The sequence below is a fragment of the Parambassis ranga genome, chromosome 24 (assembly GCF_900634625.1).
Source record: "Parambassis ranga chromosome 24, fParRan2.1, whole genome shotgun sequence".
Taxonomy (NCBI): domain Eukaryota; kingdom Metazoa; phylum Chordata; class Actinopteri; family Ambassidae; genus Parambassis; species Parambassis ranga.
Genome location: NC_041043.1, coordinates 643,373 through 660,520, shown reverse-complemented (window position 1 = coordinate 660,520; position 17,148 = coordinate 643,373). Strand labels below are relative to the sequence as shown.

Sequence of the window (17,148 nt, the reverse complement as noted above, 5' to 3'; positions counted from 1 at the left end):
TTTGCACAGCCTGCACCTGGGGCCCTACCTGGTGTGGTGGACCCTAGGCTCGATTCGATCTCATGCTCAGCACTGTCCTTCAGTCCAGCCTTGTTGAGCCTCTGGAAGGATTTTTTAATGTCCTCTACCTGTCAGTAGTACAGACTCTGGAGGGGTCCATCCATGAATGAGGTCCTGTTCATAGTGTTGGATTTAAGATGGAACCCTCCATGCATTGTTAGGAGCATTCTGGTTTTGAGTCTGTGGCCTTTATACTGTCTTTAGCCAGCTTATTCTGCCACTGGGCTACCTGGTGACTGGCAGGTAGGTCCACAACTTTAGTTGGGTTCAATCCAAGTAGTTTTATTAACATAATTAGCAACAAGCATCAAAATAATATTGCATTACCTACTGCAATATTAATTGTCACATGTGAATCCTTAAAGCCAAAGTCAATCTGTTCCACAGCTTTGACACATTTGAAACCTTCATGCAATAAAATATATAACTCTGTAAAAAAATACCCTTACACTTTGATGTACCTCATAAAAAGTAATGAAGTCTTACCTTCCTGGATGACAAGTAAAACCATGTTGATACAAATCAGACCATCTTCACAGACTTCATTCAGACTTCAGACGATTTTTTTTACCTGATCCTTTCTACATTCGCTTCACATGTGGAAACATTCACACGTGTGATTGCTGTCCAGAGCTGTCAGTCTGAGCACATGTTTTAGCACACACACACCTGCTGACGTCAGGTGTGTGCTTCCAATTCACCGTTACATGTTAGCTGAAATAACAAAGCTCACCCGTTTAAACAAGTCTACATTTTATTATTGCAGCAGTGCATTATGCAGCATTTTAGAGTTACAAATCAACACAACATGATTAAAAAAAGCTTTGTGTATTGTATCAAGTATTTTTAATGATGTTTATGCATGTTAAGTCCACAGCCCCTTATATGTGCCCAGTGTAATAAAAACAGAAATATTTTTCACAATTGCTTATTTAAAAGTAGTAGAGTACAACCTGTCAGGGTTTCGAGTCTGGGCTTTTATTTTGGTAGTTTATTTTCTGTTTGCATTAATTTGAGTTTTACTAGTTACTTCCTGTTTTATTTTGGCACTTGTTTTTTCCCTTGTGTTTCAGGTCTGTTGACTTCCCCTTCCTCATGTGTGCTCCCTTCCCCCCCCTGTGATTACCTGCTCCGCCCTAATGTGCTTCACCTGTGTCCTATTGTCTTCCCGCCCTCCTGTGTATAAAGTCTGTGTGTTTCCTCCCTCTTGTTGCCAGTTCGTTTTGTGAGTATTCCTAGCGACACAGCCGTCCAAGTTGCCTTTCTGCGCTTGTGATTTTCCCTTCGAGTTTTTCAGTGAGTTTTGTATTTCCCTGTGAGTGACCTGTTTCTGGATCTGACTACTGTTTTTGCCTTTGCCCTTTTTGATACCTTTGCCTCGCGGACTGAACTCTTGTGTGCCGATCATTGCTTTGGAATTAACTACTGTTTTTGCCTTTGCCCTTTTGATATCTTTGCCCCGTGGACTGAACTCCTGTGTACCGACCATTGCCTGCATTAAAACTGTGATTTGCCTTATACTTCCGGCTCCGCTGCATCTGTGTCCTCCATTCTGTATCGGCCCTGACACAACCCATAAGTACAAAATCCAACATTTTAGATCTGCACAGGAACAACTATGAGACACCTTTCAAAAATGTGCCATTTTTTACATTTTAAAGTTAATGGAGTTATTTGGCCCCAATCAGACTGAAGCTCTGATCTGAGGTCCGGTCAACAGATTTATCCCTGTGATAGGCTGCACCTCTGCTGGGAAGAAACATCAATCAGGATACATAACGCTGTGAGAGGCAAAAGCTTAACATAGGGTGACGCTGCCTTTACATGTTTCTGCTGTCTGAACTGTGCCCATAATATTTTGGCCAGGATAAGATATGACACATCACATCACATGTCAGTGTCAATAGCTGCAGTTCCTCCTACGGCCTCTGGGGGCTGTCTCCAAAAGACCTCAATGTTAAATTGTCCAGCAGAAATAAACATGTTTACAGTTTTTTTTTTAATGTGAAGTCTACCAACCATCCTCTCATGTTATGTCTGTGACCGATGAGATAGGGTTTGTATTGAATGGAATCAGCTGTGAAGGCAAGGGAGACCAGCACAGAGTCAATGAGTATAACTGGATTAGGAAGATTTTTTAGTTGATTGCTATCTGGTACCTCACCACTAATTGTCCAAGTACCAGTGCAACCCTAGTCATGGTAGTGTAGCTTTATGATATTTAACCAACAGAGTTAGCCTGCTTGCAAACTTTAAACTATAAGGTTAAAGATTAGATCTGCTGGATAATGAAAAGAAAAGTAAGTAGTGATATCAGTACAACCAAAAGGTTATGTTGAAAAAAAGGTTGGTATCAACTAGGTTAGTATCAATACAGTTTAGTGGAATGCTAGACTCAAAAACTGTAATTTAAAACAACAGTATTTTCTCAAATCATTTTTTTTTCAGAGAAAATATATGGACGGAGCCCTGGGTGATATTTATGGGTGTTATTTTGGAAATGAGTAATAACTCTGAATGTGAAGCTTCTACCAGATGAATGAGATATAAAAGTTGGATACTGGATATAAAAGATAAGAAGAAAAGAAGCTGCCTGTGCCTAAGAAAGAATTTCCATATATCCTGGAGCAATAAGACATAGGAGACAACAGCATGATGTTATATGCCTGAGATATCTAGGTATAACATGCTAACCAGCTGGCCACAGACCATCCAGTCTGCCATCAATAAGGTGGTTGAGTGAGTTATTAATTTCTAATATAGAAATCATCCAACAACCAATGCCTGATGTCAAAAGGCTCCAAAGAGAACCAGAGGCCCAGCAAAAAAAGGCACAATTGGTTGCTAGTGGTGTGTGTAATCAGTGCTTTTCAAGTTCATTGACTGGAGGTCAGGTGTCTTGTTTGTTTGATGATATAACTGAATAATTGATATTTTATGCACAATTTATTAACTCTACAATCAATTATGTTCTTAAAGTGATCGTTCTTTGATTCACACAGACTGGGGATATGAGCGATCTGCTAGTCTGTCACATAGACTGTATATAAAGATGGATGACATCACTCCCACTTTCTTTATTTAACAAAAGCACAGCCAAAATATCTTTCTTACAGGCACTGCCATGTCGGAAACAGACGATATATTGGAACCAGAGTCTGTCCAGTAGAGGTCGTAAGGTGATGCCTCAAAGTCAATGCTGCACCCATGCCCCATGTTGTGCCCATGTCCTATAAGCTAACATGGTGCGGCGGACAATCCAGATGTTTTGGAATAATAATTTGCAATATTCAGATGTGTTATTGCTTCTCACTGCTATGTTAAAACATTTTTTATAATGAATATGTGGCTATTTTAACTAACACTATCAGTTGAGGTATAATTCTGTGGTTGATGGAGCTGCACTCACTAACTTCCACTTTCCCTTCTTCACTTTGTCCTCTTTTGTGGTTTAGAACAGAAACCTCGACAAACACCCAGAGATTCATTTTCAATTTTTTTTGCCAGGATTAAAGGTGCACTAAAAATGTTCCCCTTTTCAAATATAAAACATGGCAGGTTCAAGGTTCCTGCATATTTTAACCCAACCTGCAGCTCAATGTCTGCTGCGTCTGCTGCTGGCTCATAGGAAGACTTCTCTGGATCTGAGAGCAGCCATAAAGAAAGATATCCTGCTGAGAGTAGAGTGAAACACTGAAAAATAGTCCATTGTGGTTAGTTTGGTGTGTGTGTGCAATTTATGGCAGTAAACACTGACAGATCCATAAATCCATAAATCGTACATGGCAGGCGTCCATGCATCATCTGTTTATACTCATCTGTTCTTCATAATTGCTTTATCTGTCAACATAGTGACTGTTAACCCTTTACAAAAAGTGACTATATTGGTGTCAATTGGTGATTTGCAGGCTAAATTGTGCAGATATGGTAGAACAGGTCCACAAGTTAACATACTGTATATACAAATATATAACCTTACAGAAATGTTATGGCAAAAACAGGATGCATTGAGCAACATTTGTTTGGAGATGTGTCTATAAATCTTTAAGGCCACAGATGGTAGGAGCGGTTGTCAAGTTTGGTGGTTCAATTGCATCCTGGTTGCATGCCGATGTGTCTCTGGGCAAGACACTTAACCCAAAGCTGCCCACAGGTTCTTTCAGTAGGTAGAAAAAAGCACTATTTAAATATACAACTTTATTTTTTAAGGCCTGGGAATATCTGTGTTCCTTGTGTTCTGCAGTGTGAGTAGCAGGAACAAGAATTTCACCTGCAAGAGTCAACTTTGACTGAGGATCAATCTGGCATGAACACAGTAAACCCATGATGATGATGATGTTTTACAGTCTCAGGCTTGCAAATCACCAAATAATGACCTACTATGCAATCCTACAATACATATAATAAGGCAACACTGTGGTATGCTTAGCAAAAGCCATTCCTTACATAATACTGTGAAGAGCAGCTGCCTGTCAGTGACAAAGTCTTGTCTGTTTGTTTAAGTGACTTTCAGGTCCTCAGTAACCTGGAAACAACCAGCTGGTTCTCCCCTCCAACAGGGACTTCAAAGCCTGTCCGACCCCTCTGAGGGAAGCTTTTCTGCCCTTCGTGGGCAGCCGAGTGCTATGATTCAGTCTAATGAAGCATCCTGTTGTGTGATCATTCTCCTGCATACCAGCTTTGCAGCCGATGAAAACACAGAACAGGCAAATGTTGCCCAAGATTCAGTCCTGTGGCTGAAAGATTTCCTCCTAAAAAAGCTGCAGGATTGTCAGGTGAGATGGCAGGTGTATAAGCAGCATACTGCTAATATGACGCTCCTGACCAGACATTTGTCACCTCGTACAAGTCTGATGAACGTTCAGACAGTGCAGGTTACGCCGGCGTCCTCAACATGGCCGCAGTTGGTTTTTCCCCAGCCAGAGAACTTACACTGGTGGATGGTGTCTTCGTTTCCTGTGCACGCAACATCATCCATCCAGATTAGACCGGTACCTGTGCAGAGAGAGAGACCATCACATTACAAAACTGATAAATGCATATAAAGAAGGTCATTAACTCTTTTTTTCATCAACCATGACAACATCCAAGTTTAGAAGAAATATCATTTATTTGGAAGAAATAAATTCACATCTGGTCGTCATTACTTCCTGTGACATCTCATTCGCACTTCCCTTTGCTTCCAACAAAGCATTGAGCTGAGTTGTGTTCCTGTGTCAACGAGCCAAATGTTTTGGTGACAATCGAAACCAATCAAAGTAAAACTAATACTAAAGTCCAAGTACACCATTAGAAATGTGTGTTTGTGATCCTGTGATTTTGACACTGAGCACTCTCCGTGCTTCCTCTCTGTTGATCAGATAGTATTGTATCCGGTAATAAAGTATACAGTTCCAGCTGGTAGACAGAGCTTTTGGCAGCATTTTGTTTTGCAACACTTTGAGAAGGTTGGAGGAGACAGCCCTCAGCTTTAAAGGAAGAACGGACATTTGGTTGCACTCACATGCCGATTCTGCAGTTTAATGATTCATAACTAAAGGGTTCGTCAGAAACACTAAAATGTGGAGATGTAAGATGTCATCTGCTCTACACAACAGCACCTCTGCAAGCCTCAACATCTCATAAAAATAACGACACAAATCACAACGAGGCACAAAAACAATGAAAGGACCACAAAGCTGCTTCATGAACTGAGGTGTATACTTTTTTTTTTTTTTTTTATTTTAGATACTGTATTGATCCCAGAGGGAAATTCGTTACGGCTGCTGCACAAGCAGTGTCATACAATGACTAGCAAGGCGCGCCACAGGCTAGGGTGAAGTGTCTTGCCCAAGAACACACAACAGTGACTAGGGAGGAGTTGGGATCAAACCACCAACCTTCCGGTTATTGGACAACCCTGCTATCCCACTGCGCCACTGTTGCCCAAAACAAGCAACCAAGGCCCCAGCGAGAATTGAACTCGCGACCCCTGGTTTACAAGACCAGTGCTCTAACCACTGAGCTATGAGGCCCACCTTAAAAGGAATCCCATGTATTAAGGCAGCCATTTTGAATGTTTTCAATGTGTGCACTTCCACCTCCTTCTCAAGCCTCCTACTTGCTGCTACACACCCGAACAGGGACTTGAACCCTGGACCCTCAGATTAAAAGTCTGATGCTCTACCGACTGAGCTATCCGGGCTCTACAAGACAGTCACTACAGTCCCGCACAGGAATGGACTGTAAAGATCAGGAAAAAGTCCACTTCTGCAGAAAAGACACCTCCAAGCCAGACTGAAGTATCACCAAATAATGACTGAAGTTTCCTAAAGACAGCCTTGAGAAATATTACACATTGGAAGAGGGTCATTCAGTCAGATGCTGGTTTTAGTCAAAGCGGTGTTGCCTTCATTTGGAGAAAGGAAGGAGAGGAGAAAACCCAAATATAGTTCCCACACTTAAACACGCTGGTGGCAGTATAATGCTGTCAGGATACTTCAGTGAATCTGGAACTGGGAATCTTGTCAGGGTGGAAGGAATCATGAAAAAAAGAAAAGATCTGAGTATCTGGAAAGAAAACCTGAAGCAGTCAGCAGCAAAACTGGAACATGTTGTTCATTATTATTACATGTTATTACATGTTATTATTATTATTATAAACATGACACTCCAGCTGTTCTGCTGCTGAGCCCTTTGAGGGTGTAATGGACACAGACCTTTAAACCTGCTTACACTGGATCTTAACGCACATTAACAGCGCTGTTTTCAGGTCCACAATACATCTGCTTGCACCAAATTTATAATACTTCTCACAAAATAAGTGTTGAGTCACTGAAACACTGTGTGGGTTTTCAGGGGAACACCCAAGAGTCGTTGGATTACAGAGAGATTTAGGGGATTTAGCGAGGAATTTTTTAGGCTTTTTGTGAAAATAATGTCTGCAGGAAATCAGTCAATAAAAGCTAGTCTCAGTTTTTTTTCTCCTAACCCATTGGCTTGGTTTTTGTTCATTTTGGTTGTAGTGTGTACTCTCTAAGCTCTAAGCTCTGAATCAGAGAAAGTTAGCAACCCTGTGAATTCCAGATTCTTTCAAAGTGTATCTATGTATGTAGCTATGATGCTGCTGTTGTCTAGGGGTCAGCCCCTGGAACAGGGGCTTTTCCTCCAATTTTCCAGGGCCTTGAAGGTAACAACTGCGCCTGGACAAAGACTCTGGATGATGTAAGGCTGACTGGTGAATGAAATAAAATGAGGGAGAGAAAAAGAGAGGTGGATACGTCCCCTGAGACCCTTTCTTGACGACATCTGGCTCACATGACTTTCCCTATAAAACCAGAATATTAATCCCTGCAGCATTTTAGGGCACTGTTCATACAGTACCACTCAACAGCAGAAAACAGCCGAGTTAGTAAAAAACCCCAACGACTTCCATCCACTGTGAATATGTGCTGTGGAAAACACATTGATAGAGGCTTGTTTATTTCACACCAACCTTCAGGATTTAGCTTGAAAGAAGGAACAATATCATCTACACATTTCTGTGTTAGTAGTATTCATTTTTAATTTTTCTGGAGCTCAGGACTATAGCCTTAATTTCTGTGCAGTCTGTTTAGAAAGTTGAGAGAGCCATAATCCAGCTCATTTCTAATGCTATCATCATTCACTATCATGAAATCTAATCTCATTCAGGAGATGCTCATATGGATCCTGCTGTAGTGTGAAGGCTGCTGTAAGACAGTAAAACAGATTTCCATAGTGGTGAATAATGCTGTTATTATTATTATTATTATTATTATTATTATTATTATTAATAATAATAATAATAATAATAATAATAATAATAATAATAATAATAATAATAATAATAATAATAATAATTCATGGAGGCTACAGGTATTGCTTTAGCCTGATAGATCCATTGTGAAGAATGTTATCCAGTAACACAATTAATACAGCAGCAAACAAGACCACATGTGTGGGTCTTTAAATGTGTTTTGTACCATGTCCAAAGCGCCCAGTCTTGTGGACCTCAGCTGCGCCTTTGTATCCCAGCATCTTACAGACCACATCTCCGTCCCTTTTGTCCCAGACGTCGTCACACACCGTCCCCCACCGCTGCTCATGGAAAACCTCCACACGGCCTTCATGAGGACCAGACCCATTCACCAAACGCACCAGGGTCTCCACAACTGCAAAGAACACAAACAGACATAAGGATGTGAGTCTGCTGATACACAAAAACACTGAGAGTGATTTTTACTTTTAAAAGAGTGTGCAGACAGCCTTTTATGTATTTAGTCGTTATTAGTGCCACCATAACATTAAAAACAACTCTCTTTTATCTGGTGAGACTTTAACCCACATTGTGTTCATTGTTCAGTGTTTATGAGTTTAATGAAACCATGTGAAATCCAACCAAGAAATAATCTATGATTCAAGAACAATAAATAAAATTACTCTAGGGACTTTTTCTGCCTATTTGAGGCCTCAAATAGCTGTAAGAAAATATTTGTTTCAATGATTGCTAAGGCCATAATCTAACTTAGTTCGGAAGTATGAGCCCAACAGTCATTCAAGAGCTCGAAGCAGGGAAACAGGACTTGTAGGGCTTATCTTGAAGATGTTTCACTGCCAACAGCTTCATCAGGTCTGATCCACAGAGGAGGTAGTAGTACCACCTGCTGGTGTAGTATACCTGCTAATCCTCGCTAATCTTTCACCAATCATGTTGTAAATCTACCTTTAGATTATTGGTTTTCTACAGAAATTCCATGATGGAGGACAAATGACAAAGTCCAGGCCTTTGTTAGGCAATTCTTTACAGGTCGGCATCCAGCAGCAATATGAGATTGCCTGAAGTTTAACTGTCATTGTTAAAGAGCAGCTGCCTCAAGATAGCAACAGTATATTCAGAATGGAGTGTGTGTTTGTATTAGGAGAGGATTCACAGATCTGCTGTTCATCTCATATTCATGAAAGTATGCAGCAGCTGTACTCATATAATTGACTTGATTTATCGCCGTTCAGAAAGCAGAGAGAAAGACGGAAAACACACACACACACACACACACATACACAACTCTGGACTGCTCATCATTAAGAATGTTGACAGATTGCTGCAGAGTGAAGCCAGACACATTATCTAAACAGGATATTAGTCTCATCAGACCATCATAAATTTTAACTGTGTACCATTTAACTCCCATCATATAGTAGGGCAGTGTGCACTCACTAGCCCATCATAATTTAATACCTATTATACTGTCATATCTGCTGCACATATTTGTATCATATTCTCTCTGAATTACAGCCAATTAAAGCCAGGGATTAGATATTATTTCATCCTCCTGCTGCTGTTTGTGTAGTGAAGTAAGTAAAGGGGGCAGCACATGCTTAAGCTGAGAACTCAACACTCAATTACCTGAAACAGATGTTTGTTCACTCATCAGACATTCAGACATAGTGAGTATGGGACAATGGCTGACATTTCATTTAAATGTCATACATCAGTAGAAACCAGGCAAATGTGTGACACACATCACCTAAACAATCAACAGCAACCATGAGGAGGTACAGCAACTTTATTAACATTTAACATTTCTTCATATTTTGAATTCATATGGGTTGAGTTCTAGAAGAAACAATTCAACACAATATATTTATATAGCGCATTTTAGAATTAGAATTGTCTTAAGGCAATTTAAAATGACTCCAGAGCCTGAACCCAATTAAAAAGCCACACTACAATGTAAGACTTCGCAACCTTAGTTTAATGGGCTAGAAGGACTGTTATGCCAGACTTAAAGTTAAATTAATGATAGCAGATAAGAAATATGATGTCCCATCAATGTACCACAACACAATGGAAAGCTTGTTTCACATAAGTGAAAAATTAAGGGCAAGATTCTGTTGAAAAATGGTCACTCATTCCCTAAAACATGTTAATATAATAAAATGTCAGTGTGTCATAACCACTAATTTCATTTTGGCTCAGAATACATGAAAATAAATGAGGCTGTTAAAAAAAGACCTCAGAAATCTGTTTTGAAATAATTAAATGACCTTAATGATTTCCCAGCGTCTTAAATTTTGATGATACACATGCCCACTGTGAGAAAAGTTAGCAATCAAAATAAATAGCTCTTTAAAGTGATTACGCAAAACATCAGGAACCGTGCTGTCTAACTTGTCCTGTCTCCACAGCCTGACAGCTCTCATGTTGTCCTTGGATGGCCAACAAAGTGTTTCGCCCCGAAACAGACACACAGCCTAATTTAGACATAACAAGCCTTGTACCTTTTCTGTAAAAGTAAGGGACATTAATGTGAGCTTTGCGAGATGACTGTTTTTGTTCAGGGAAAGCCAGTCCAGCCAGCTCCGAGTGCTGGTGTTGTCCAATTAGTTCAAGCCTCAGAGGCTAGAGGGAAGGCTGCAGCAACCACAACCTGAAGGGGCCAAAACACGGAGCGATCGAGTATTACTAATGTTTATCTGGCAGGCAGGAAGAATCTGGACCGAATGGCTTCAGGACAACAGGCTAACTAAGTCCATCTGTTCATAAAATTTTTTTTTAAAACTCACGTTAATGCTTTCCTCATTTTGCTCTTTGAATTTCTTTTATGTTGTTTTAACTCTTGCATGTTCATCGTCTCTTCTTCTTGTTTAGAGTTATTTGTTTCTCAGCCAAACTTGAAATTTGGCACACAGAAAACAGTCCACCCATTTTTTTTATATTTTAAAGCAACGGTTTGACATTTTAAAAAACACAAATGTTTTGTAGATACAACACGACTTCAGATGACAGCCTAGAATCAAGACTGAAAACATTCAGTCTGACAGTAATAAAACCCAGCTCCTCCGAAGCTCCATGTAACACACTACAAAAAGTTCAATCTGCTGATTGTGAAGATAAAACCTCACTGCTTTACAGGGACATGTGTTTGCTTAACTGTGTATGTGCATGAAATTAGAAGTCAATTAAATTAAACTACACAGTAGGGGAGCTCCATTGTATTCCAGAAATATAAAATTGGATTCAGAAATTGTTCAAAACAACAGTCAACTTCACTTCAGAAAATACATATATTTCGTCTGGGTGTGTACCTTTTGTGTTGCTGTGGGAGGGACGCACCAAACAGATCTTATAACTTGGCTTAAGGTGGATTTTCACATGAAAATATACTCGCTGAGTACCAGGGTAAGAAGGTAATTTCTCATTAGAGTCTGAAATAATTTATTATTGCATCCATGTAGCTGCACAGTAAGAAAAAAAAATCCAACATTAAACCCACCGCACTCAACACCGGACCCCTGAGTTTAAACTGCCAGATGGTATCTCTTGTGTAATATGTCAACTGTCAAGAGAAAATTACACAAAAGGTTTGCAACGGGCCCAAAATGGAAAAGCAAACTCAGAGGTTTTGTTACAAGTACCCATGGGAAAAAAATGGTTTCTGCACACAGGCAAATAGTTGGACTTTAGCCACTTTTAATGTGGGGATACAGTGCAGTTTATAACAATGTAATCAGGTTCTAAACTATGAAGGGAAGTGCATCTGTAGCCAGTGCTCATGTAAAACAAGGGTGCAACATGTCGCACTCTTCCTACCTCAGCATGCAGGCTAAAGGTGCCACAACAACCCACCATTCTGTCTCTGCACACACTCTCTTTGCACAGCTACTAACTTATGGACATGTAGCTTTAATCTATCTCCATAGATGAATCAGACAGACTACGAGACAACACACGTGCTTACTGTGACTGAGTCCTGAGACTACAGGGTTCTACAGGCTTGAACTTCAACAGACAGCCACCATAACCAGCACAGGTCCACCCACTGAGGTCCTCCACCACATATAAACCATGTTCCCCACCAAACAGTTAGAACTGATGAAGAAGAGAAATGGCCTGGATAACTGAGACTTTCATGGATCGACGTTACCACTAAGTTTACCACGTTCTTTTAAGGCGCACAGAAATATAAACAATCATGGCTCACATCACTTTATGTGTGTTGTGTTATATACGAAACATCTTGAGAATTTGTTGATGAAGAGTCTCAGTCATCCAGGTCATCATACGTAGAGAAGATTGAAGCAAGGCGTCTGGACTTGTAGAGTTTTCTAGAAGACGTTTCGCTGCTCATCCAAGCAGCTTCATCAGTTCTAACTGTTTGGTGGGGAAACATGGTTTATATGTGGTTGCAGACCTCAGTGGGTGGGTCTGGGTAAAACTTAAATAAGCAATAGCACTAAATGTTTCCATACTTACCTGTGATGTTCTGGCTGACTGGGCCAGGTGTGTCTAACGACTGGCTAACGACTATGAAACTGCCGGAGGTGGACTGGTTGACAGCCCTTTGTTCTTACTGTGAGTATGTGCAAACTTCCTGGGAATGGATGGAATCACTGCATTGTATGTGGTAGAAAGATGATGTCTGAGGCCACCACCTCTGTTAAGGGAAGGTTTTTCCAGCTTAACATAGATGGCTTCCCTGACTCCTCTTTCAAACCACCTTTCCTCCCTGTCTAAAATGTGAACATTGTTGTCCTCAAAGGAGTGTCCTTTGTCTTTGAGGTGGAGGTGAACAGCTGAGTCTTGTCCTGAGGAGGAGAGGATTGTACTGGAAATAAGTGGTGGTCAGGCAGAGGTCCAGCAGGTCACAGATGTGGTCTGGCGTTAGGTTGGTTCTCTCCTTGAGTGTGCTATAAACCATGTTTCCCCACCAAACAGTTAGAACTGATGAAGCTGCTTGGATGAGCAGCGAAACGTCTTCAAGAAAACTCTACAAGTCCAGACGCCTTGCTTCAATCTTCTCTACATCTTGAGAATTTATTGTGAGCATCTAATCCAAAACCTCTTCAAAAGCCCATTAACTCGCCCATGAACATTTTAGCACATATTGTATGAACAATATGTGCTAAAAAAAACAAAATGTGCTAAAATGTTCATGTGTCTGTGTTTGTGCAGGTATGAGCTGAAGTCTTTGTGTTCAACCTGAAGGAGGTTTTGCGAAAGAGAAAATGCATGATGTGGTGATTTGCCAGCAGCATGTGGGCCCAGCCAGCCAGCAGCATGTGGGCCCAGGTTGACTGTCTTTTCTGTAAAACTTCCGTGTCTTGTAAATGACGTGAGGACAGAGCTGATCGTTGACACTTCTGTAATGGGCAGAAACAGCTCTCATGTGGTAACTATTTGATCGAAAACGCCGGCCCATCACCCCTCAGCCCTGATGAGGTAACAAAGGAAGACTAATATCTGTGGCTGTGGCTGTGGTTTTCAGGGGGTTTTAATATATTTTTTCTGTCCACCTGACTCCAGATTGGTGGTTTTGTAGAAGGTTTCGCATTACAACCACACAACATGTGTCTCTCAGCTCCTTGCACAGGATGTCAGGTGGGGGCAAAGATGCATGAAGCCCATAAAGTCATTAGCTTGTAAATTTCAGTTCCTGTGTCATTGGTTTTGGTTGGTGGGTGCTAATGTGTGTGATGTGTTACATTATATACTGCAGGTAACTTGATTGACATACAATTTTAGGTTAGTAAAATATCATTTATTTTTATTTTACTGCTTTTTTTGTTATTAATAGCCACATGTGGTCCACCATAATTACTTATTTAATATGTTGTCTGTTAGAACTGACTCACTCTTAGGACCAGCCTCAAGTGGCCACTTGAGGAACTGCAGTTTTATTTTCAATCACATCATTATCTTTTCTTTAATATGTCAGGAAAGGATTTTAAGGGATTTTTTTCTTATTTTTGGCACATAGAGAAGCAAGATTTTTCTTTTTTTTTCAAATTGTTCCAGTTAATGATTTGATTCGTCTATTTTAATCTGTGACCTGTTTGCAAACCTTAATCTACACACTTCTGCTTCAGTATTTTAATCTCCAGATATTTCCTTCAGGTCTGGTTATTCAACCCTGTTTAATGGGGCATGGTTAGCAAACAAATGGTGCTCACTTAGCATGCGAAAGTGGGACCGTGCATTGTCGAGGTTTTCCCTTTATAGCTATGTGACAAAACTTCATTTGATTATTTGCCTATCAGATATTTGTTTTCCATTTTTTGATAACGTGAATTTTACAGAACATTATAATAATAACAGTTAAGTATTTTAGCTGCTTATTTTTTCACCATACCATTTTAGCAGTTTGGCCCTGTAAGTTTAAAAGAATAATAAAATACTAAACTTTCCCTCAACCACAAACTTCTCTCCCTCTCTCCTCTTTTGTGAGATATGACTTCAAACCTGCTGTATAACTGCATAAGAATTTCCAGTTATGGCGGCCCTCATTTTCCCTGCTGCTGTTGTCATGGTGAATCTAAGAGCTGATTGAAGTGATTTAAATCAGCTGCTCTGGTTAACAGGAAACTCTGAGTTTCTCATCTTAGGTGAGGTCAACTCAGAGTTGATGTTTAAACTCTGAGTTTGTTGAACCTCCTTTCTGAAACAGGACCCAGGAGAAAAAAGTATTTTTAATTATTCAAGCATGGGCATGTTTGCAAACTTTTCTTTCTCCTGCTGTGGGTTTGGTTACATGAAGGTGAAATGATGTTACCTCCATCAGTTTTACTGTACATGTTTATCCTGTGGTATCACAGAAACATCACAATGTTTGATCAGAGTTGACAGAGGAACATGATATAAAGTAAACATTAGTACTGCTAGTATATTAGGAGTGCTAAATTACAATAGCAGGAGCAGATGATGGACAAACAGACAGTTACTGCACTAATTAATGGAAATAAGAGTACCGTAAAACATCCAACCTGCTGTCTGCACCGACACTTCATTCCAATGCTGAGTCTTTTAACAGAACGCTTTCCCTTCACTGGAATTACTGACACTGCAGTGGACCATCTGTAATCATGTGTGGTCATCTTACAAGATGGAAGCTGCAGTTACTGCTGCCAGCAGCTTCACAGACTCGGCATTACTTGTAGGATGTTATTATTCAGAAGGGATTAGAGAACAGAACTGTAACACAAATCATCCCATCTCTGTCATTTTTTTCGCCGTTGTCAAGGAACAGTGGTGAGTAAAATTCACTATTATTATAGAAATAATGTAAAGTAATCCATTAGAAATGGGTAATATGGATCAGACAGAGTAGAGATGCATTACAACGTATTTTATGTCTATAGTGGTTGGGTAAAAAAATGTTGATGTTCATCGTTATGGTAGCAAAGAAGCGTTTCTTGAGGTTTGTATTGTTGAAGCCTGTGTTGTGACATGTTCACAGTGCTGTTGTAGCTGACCATCTGCTTTAGTCTGCATCTTTATAACATTTCATTTGTGAGGTCCTCAGAAATTCAACTTTATGTGTTATATCTATTTAAGTGTGTTGTGGTCATAACCTAGGCTGGGGTCCCACTGGGCACCATTTCTGAAGCACAGCACCTCCATCTGGACCATAGACGTCATTGCTGATTTACTATTTACTGGACTTTAACCACTACATAAGTGGTAAACTAGTAGTAATATTGACACATTGTATCGAGTTGCATTCAGATAAAAAAATTTGGAGAGAAGGTGCAATTTCTATGCGTAATTATCACCACACTGCACATATTACATTTTAACACTATTATACTTTTCAAATATAAGCGCTGACCTGCTTTCTCTCCTTGGTCTCCTCGGTCGCCTTTCTCTCCTTTGAAGCCACTTTCTCCTCGGTCACCTGCAGACAGAACACAACCTCAGATTAACTGATAATGGACATCACTGTTACACTGTGTTCCTTCCAAAATATGGTGCTGAAAAGGATGAAATGTATGTATAGAAGCAAGAGTTTTTTAATGTGCCGATATCTACCAGAGGGGCAGCAACCTATTCATCAGCATCACATATGTAACACAGTGATAACCACACGATAAACACCCAGAGGAGAGAAGAGTTCAACCTTTCTTTACCTCAAAGTCACTTCCTCTTCTTTGTGTATTTTTAGCAGAGACCTCATAAAAGGTGAACCCTGTAATTGCCTCATGATATGGGCATAAAATTGGAAAATTAGACGCTACCATGTATTCTGGCTTTAATTTTCTCCTAAGTGCTGTGGTTAATAGGAGATTTTTCCACCATGAAATCGAGAAAGAAGGAGAGCAGATACGTTTTTCGATGCATCTGCACAATGTAGGTGTTTGTACACTGGAAAAGTTTAAATCACTGTGGTTTCTGCCCGATTATGGTACACTTACACACAACAGCTCGCACCAATCAGCAGTTTGGATACAACTTCTTCGTCATTTGTTTCCCTTTGAAAATGCAGGTTTATTCCAAATTGCGTCCAAAGCAGGAGAGTTTGTTTTAACTCTAACAGTTACCAGCCATGAGGTTTGAAAACCACCGGCCTGTTTATGCCATGGAGCTATAACAGGATCGGCTTCAAGTGGGCAGCTGTCCCACCTATAATTTTTTTAACATCTTTGACCACAGCATAGGTGCCAGCCGAGGTGGCACTCACAGACCTGCTAACCATGTGTTATAGCCCCTGTGTGCGTCTGGCCAGCGCAGCTAACACTCCGTCACACCCTTTGCCTGTGATGTCCTCGGCTGTCAGTGTCAGCCTCTGTTTTGACCACATCCTTAATGACTAAATAAGCACAAACACACTGGCGAGCTGCTGCAGGACCACAAGACACAGTAGATGCAGATGATTTAAAACTGTAAACAGAGATTTAGAGTGCTGGTGGTCCTCTAAGGCTGCAATGGGTACAATTTTAGCTCTACAACTAATGGCTACAGTGAGTTTAGTGGCACTTAGCAACATGCTAACTTGCTAAACAACAATTGTGAAAGCATTAAGTCCATCCTCATTGGGAAACTGGATGGATTTCTTTGTATTAATTCTAATTACATTCAGACATATAATTTTGTGTAAGTGTAGGAATGCTTCGAGTGACACAACTCACAGCTTCCTGCTTCTACGAGATGCTTCTCCTGCCCCTCTCTTTACCTGAATTTGGCTTAACTCAGAGGTGGACTCAGAGGCTGCCAACATGGTGGCTGTTGGAGCCTCCCTCAGAGACTCAATAGTGTCACAGCAGATCTATTCATTTTGTTACAGACTATGACCCACATCAAGACCTTTTGCCCCA

General features: G+C 40.4%; 1 protein-coding gene and 2 non-coding genes across 4 annotated transcripts in view; all 3 read right to left on the bottom strand.

Moving 5' to 3' along the window:
- Positions 1–2,051: 2,051 nt before the first annotated feature.
- scara5 (scavenger receptor class A, member 5 (putative)) overlaps positions 2,052–17,148 on the bottom strand; it is a 67,970-nt gene continuing 52,873 nt past the window's right edge. For both annotated transcript variants that reach the window (XM_028398061.1, XM_028398062.1), the window contains 3 exons: positions 15,666–15,731; positions 8,043–8,231; positions 2,052–5,055 (listed from right to left, as the gene is read on the bottom strand). In XM_028398061.1, the coding sequence (XP_028253862.1) occupies positions 4,922–5,055; positions 8,043–8,231; positions 15,666–15,731 (389 nt within the window). In that variant the 3' untranslated portion in view covers positions 2,052–4,921. The remainder of the gene's footprint in view (positions 5,056–8,042; positions 8,232–15,665; positions 15,732–17,148) is intronic.
- Positions 6,002–6,074, bottom strand: trnat-ugu (transfer RNA threonine (anticodon UGU)). The gene has a single exon. It is a non-coding gene; the product is annotated as a tRNA-Thr (tRNA).
- trnak-uuu (transfer RNA lysine (anticodon UUU)) lies at positions 6,172–6,244 on the bottom strand. Its single transcript has one exon. It is a non-coding gene; the product is annotated as a tRNA-Lys (tRNA).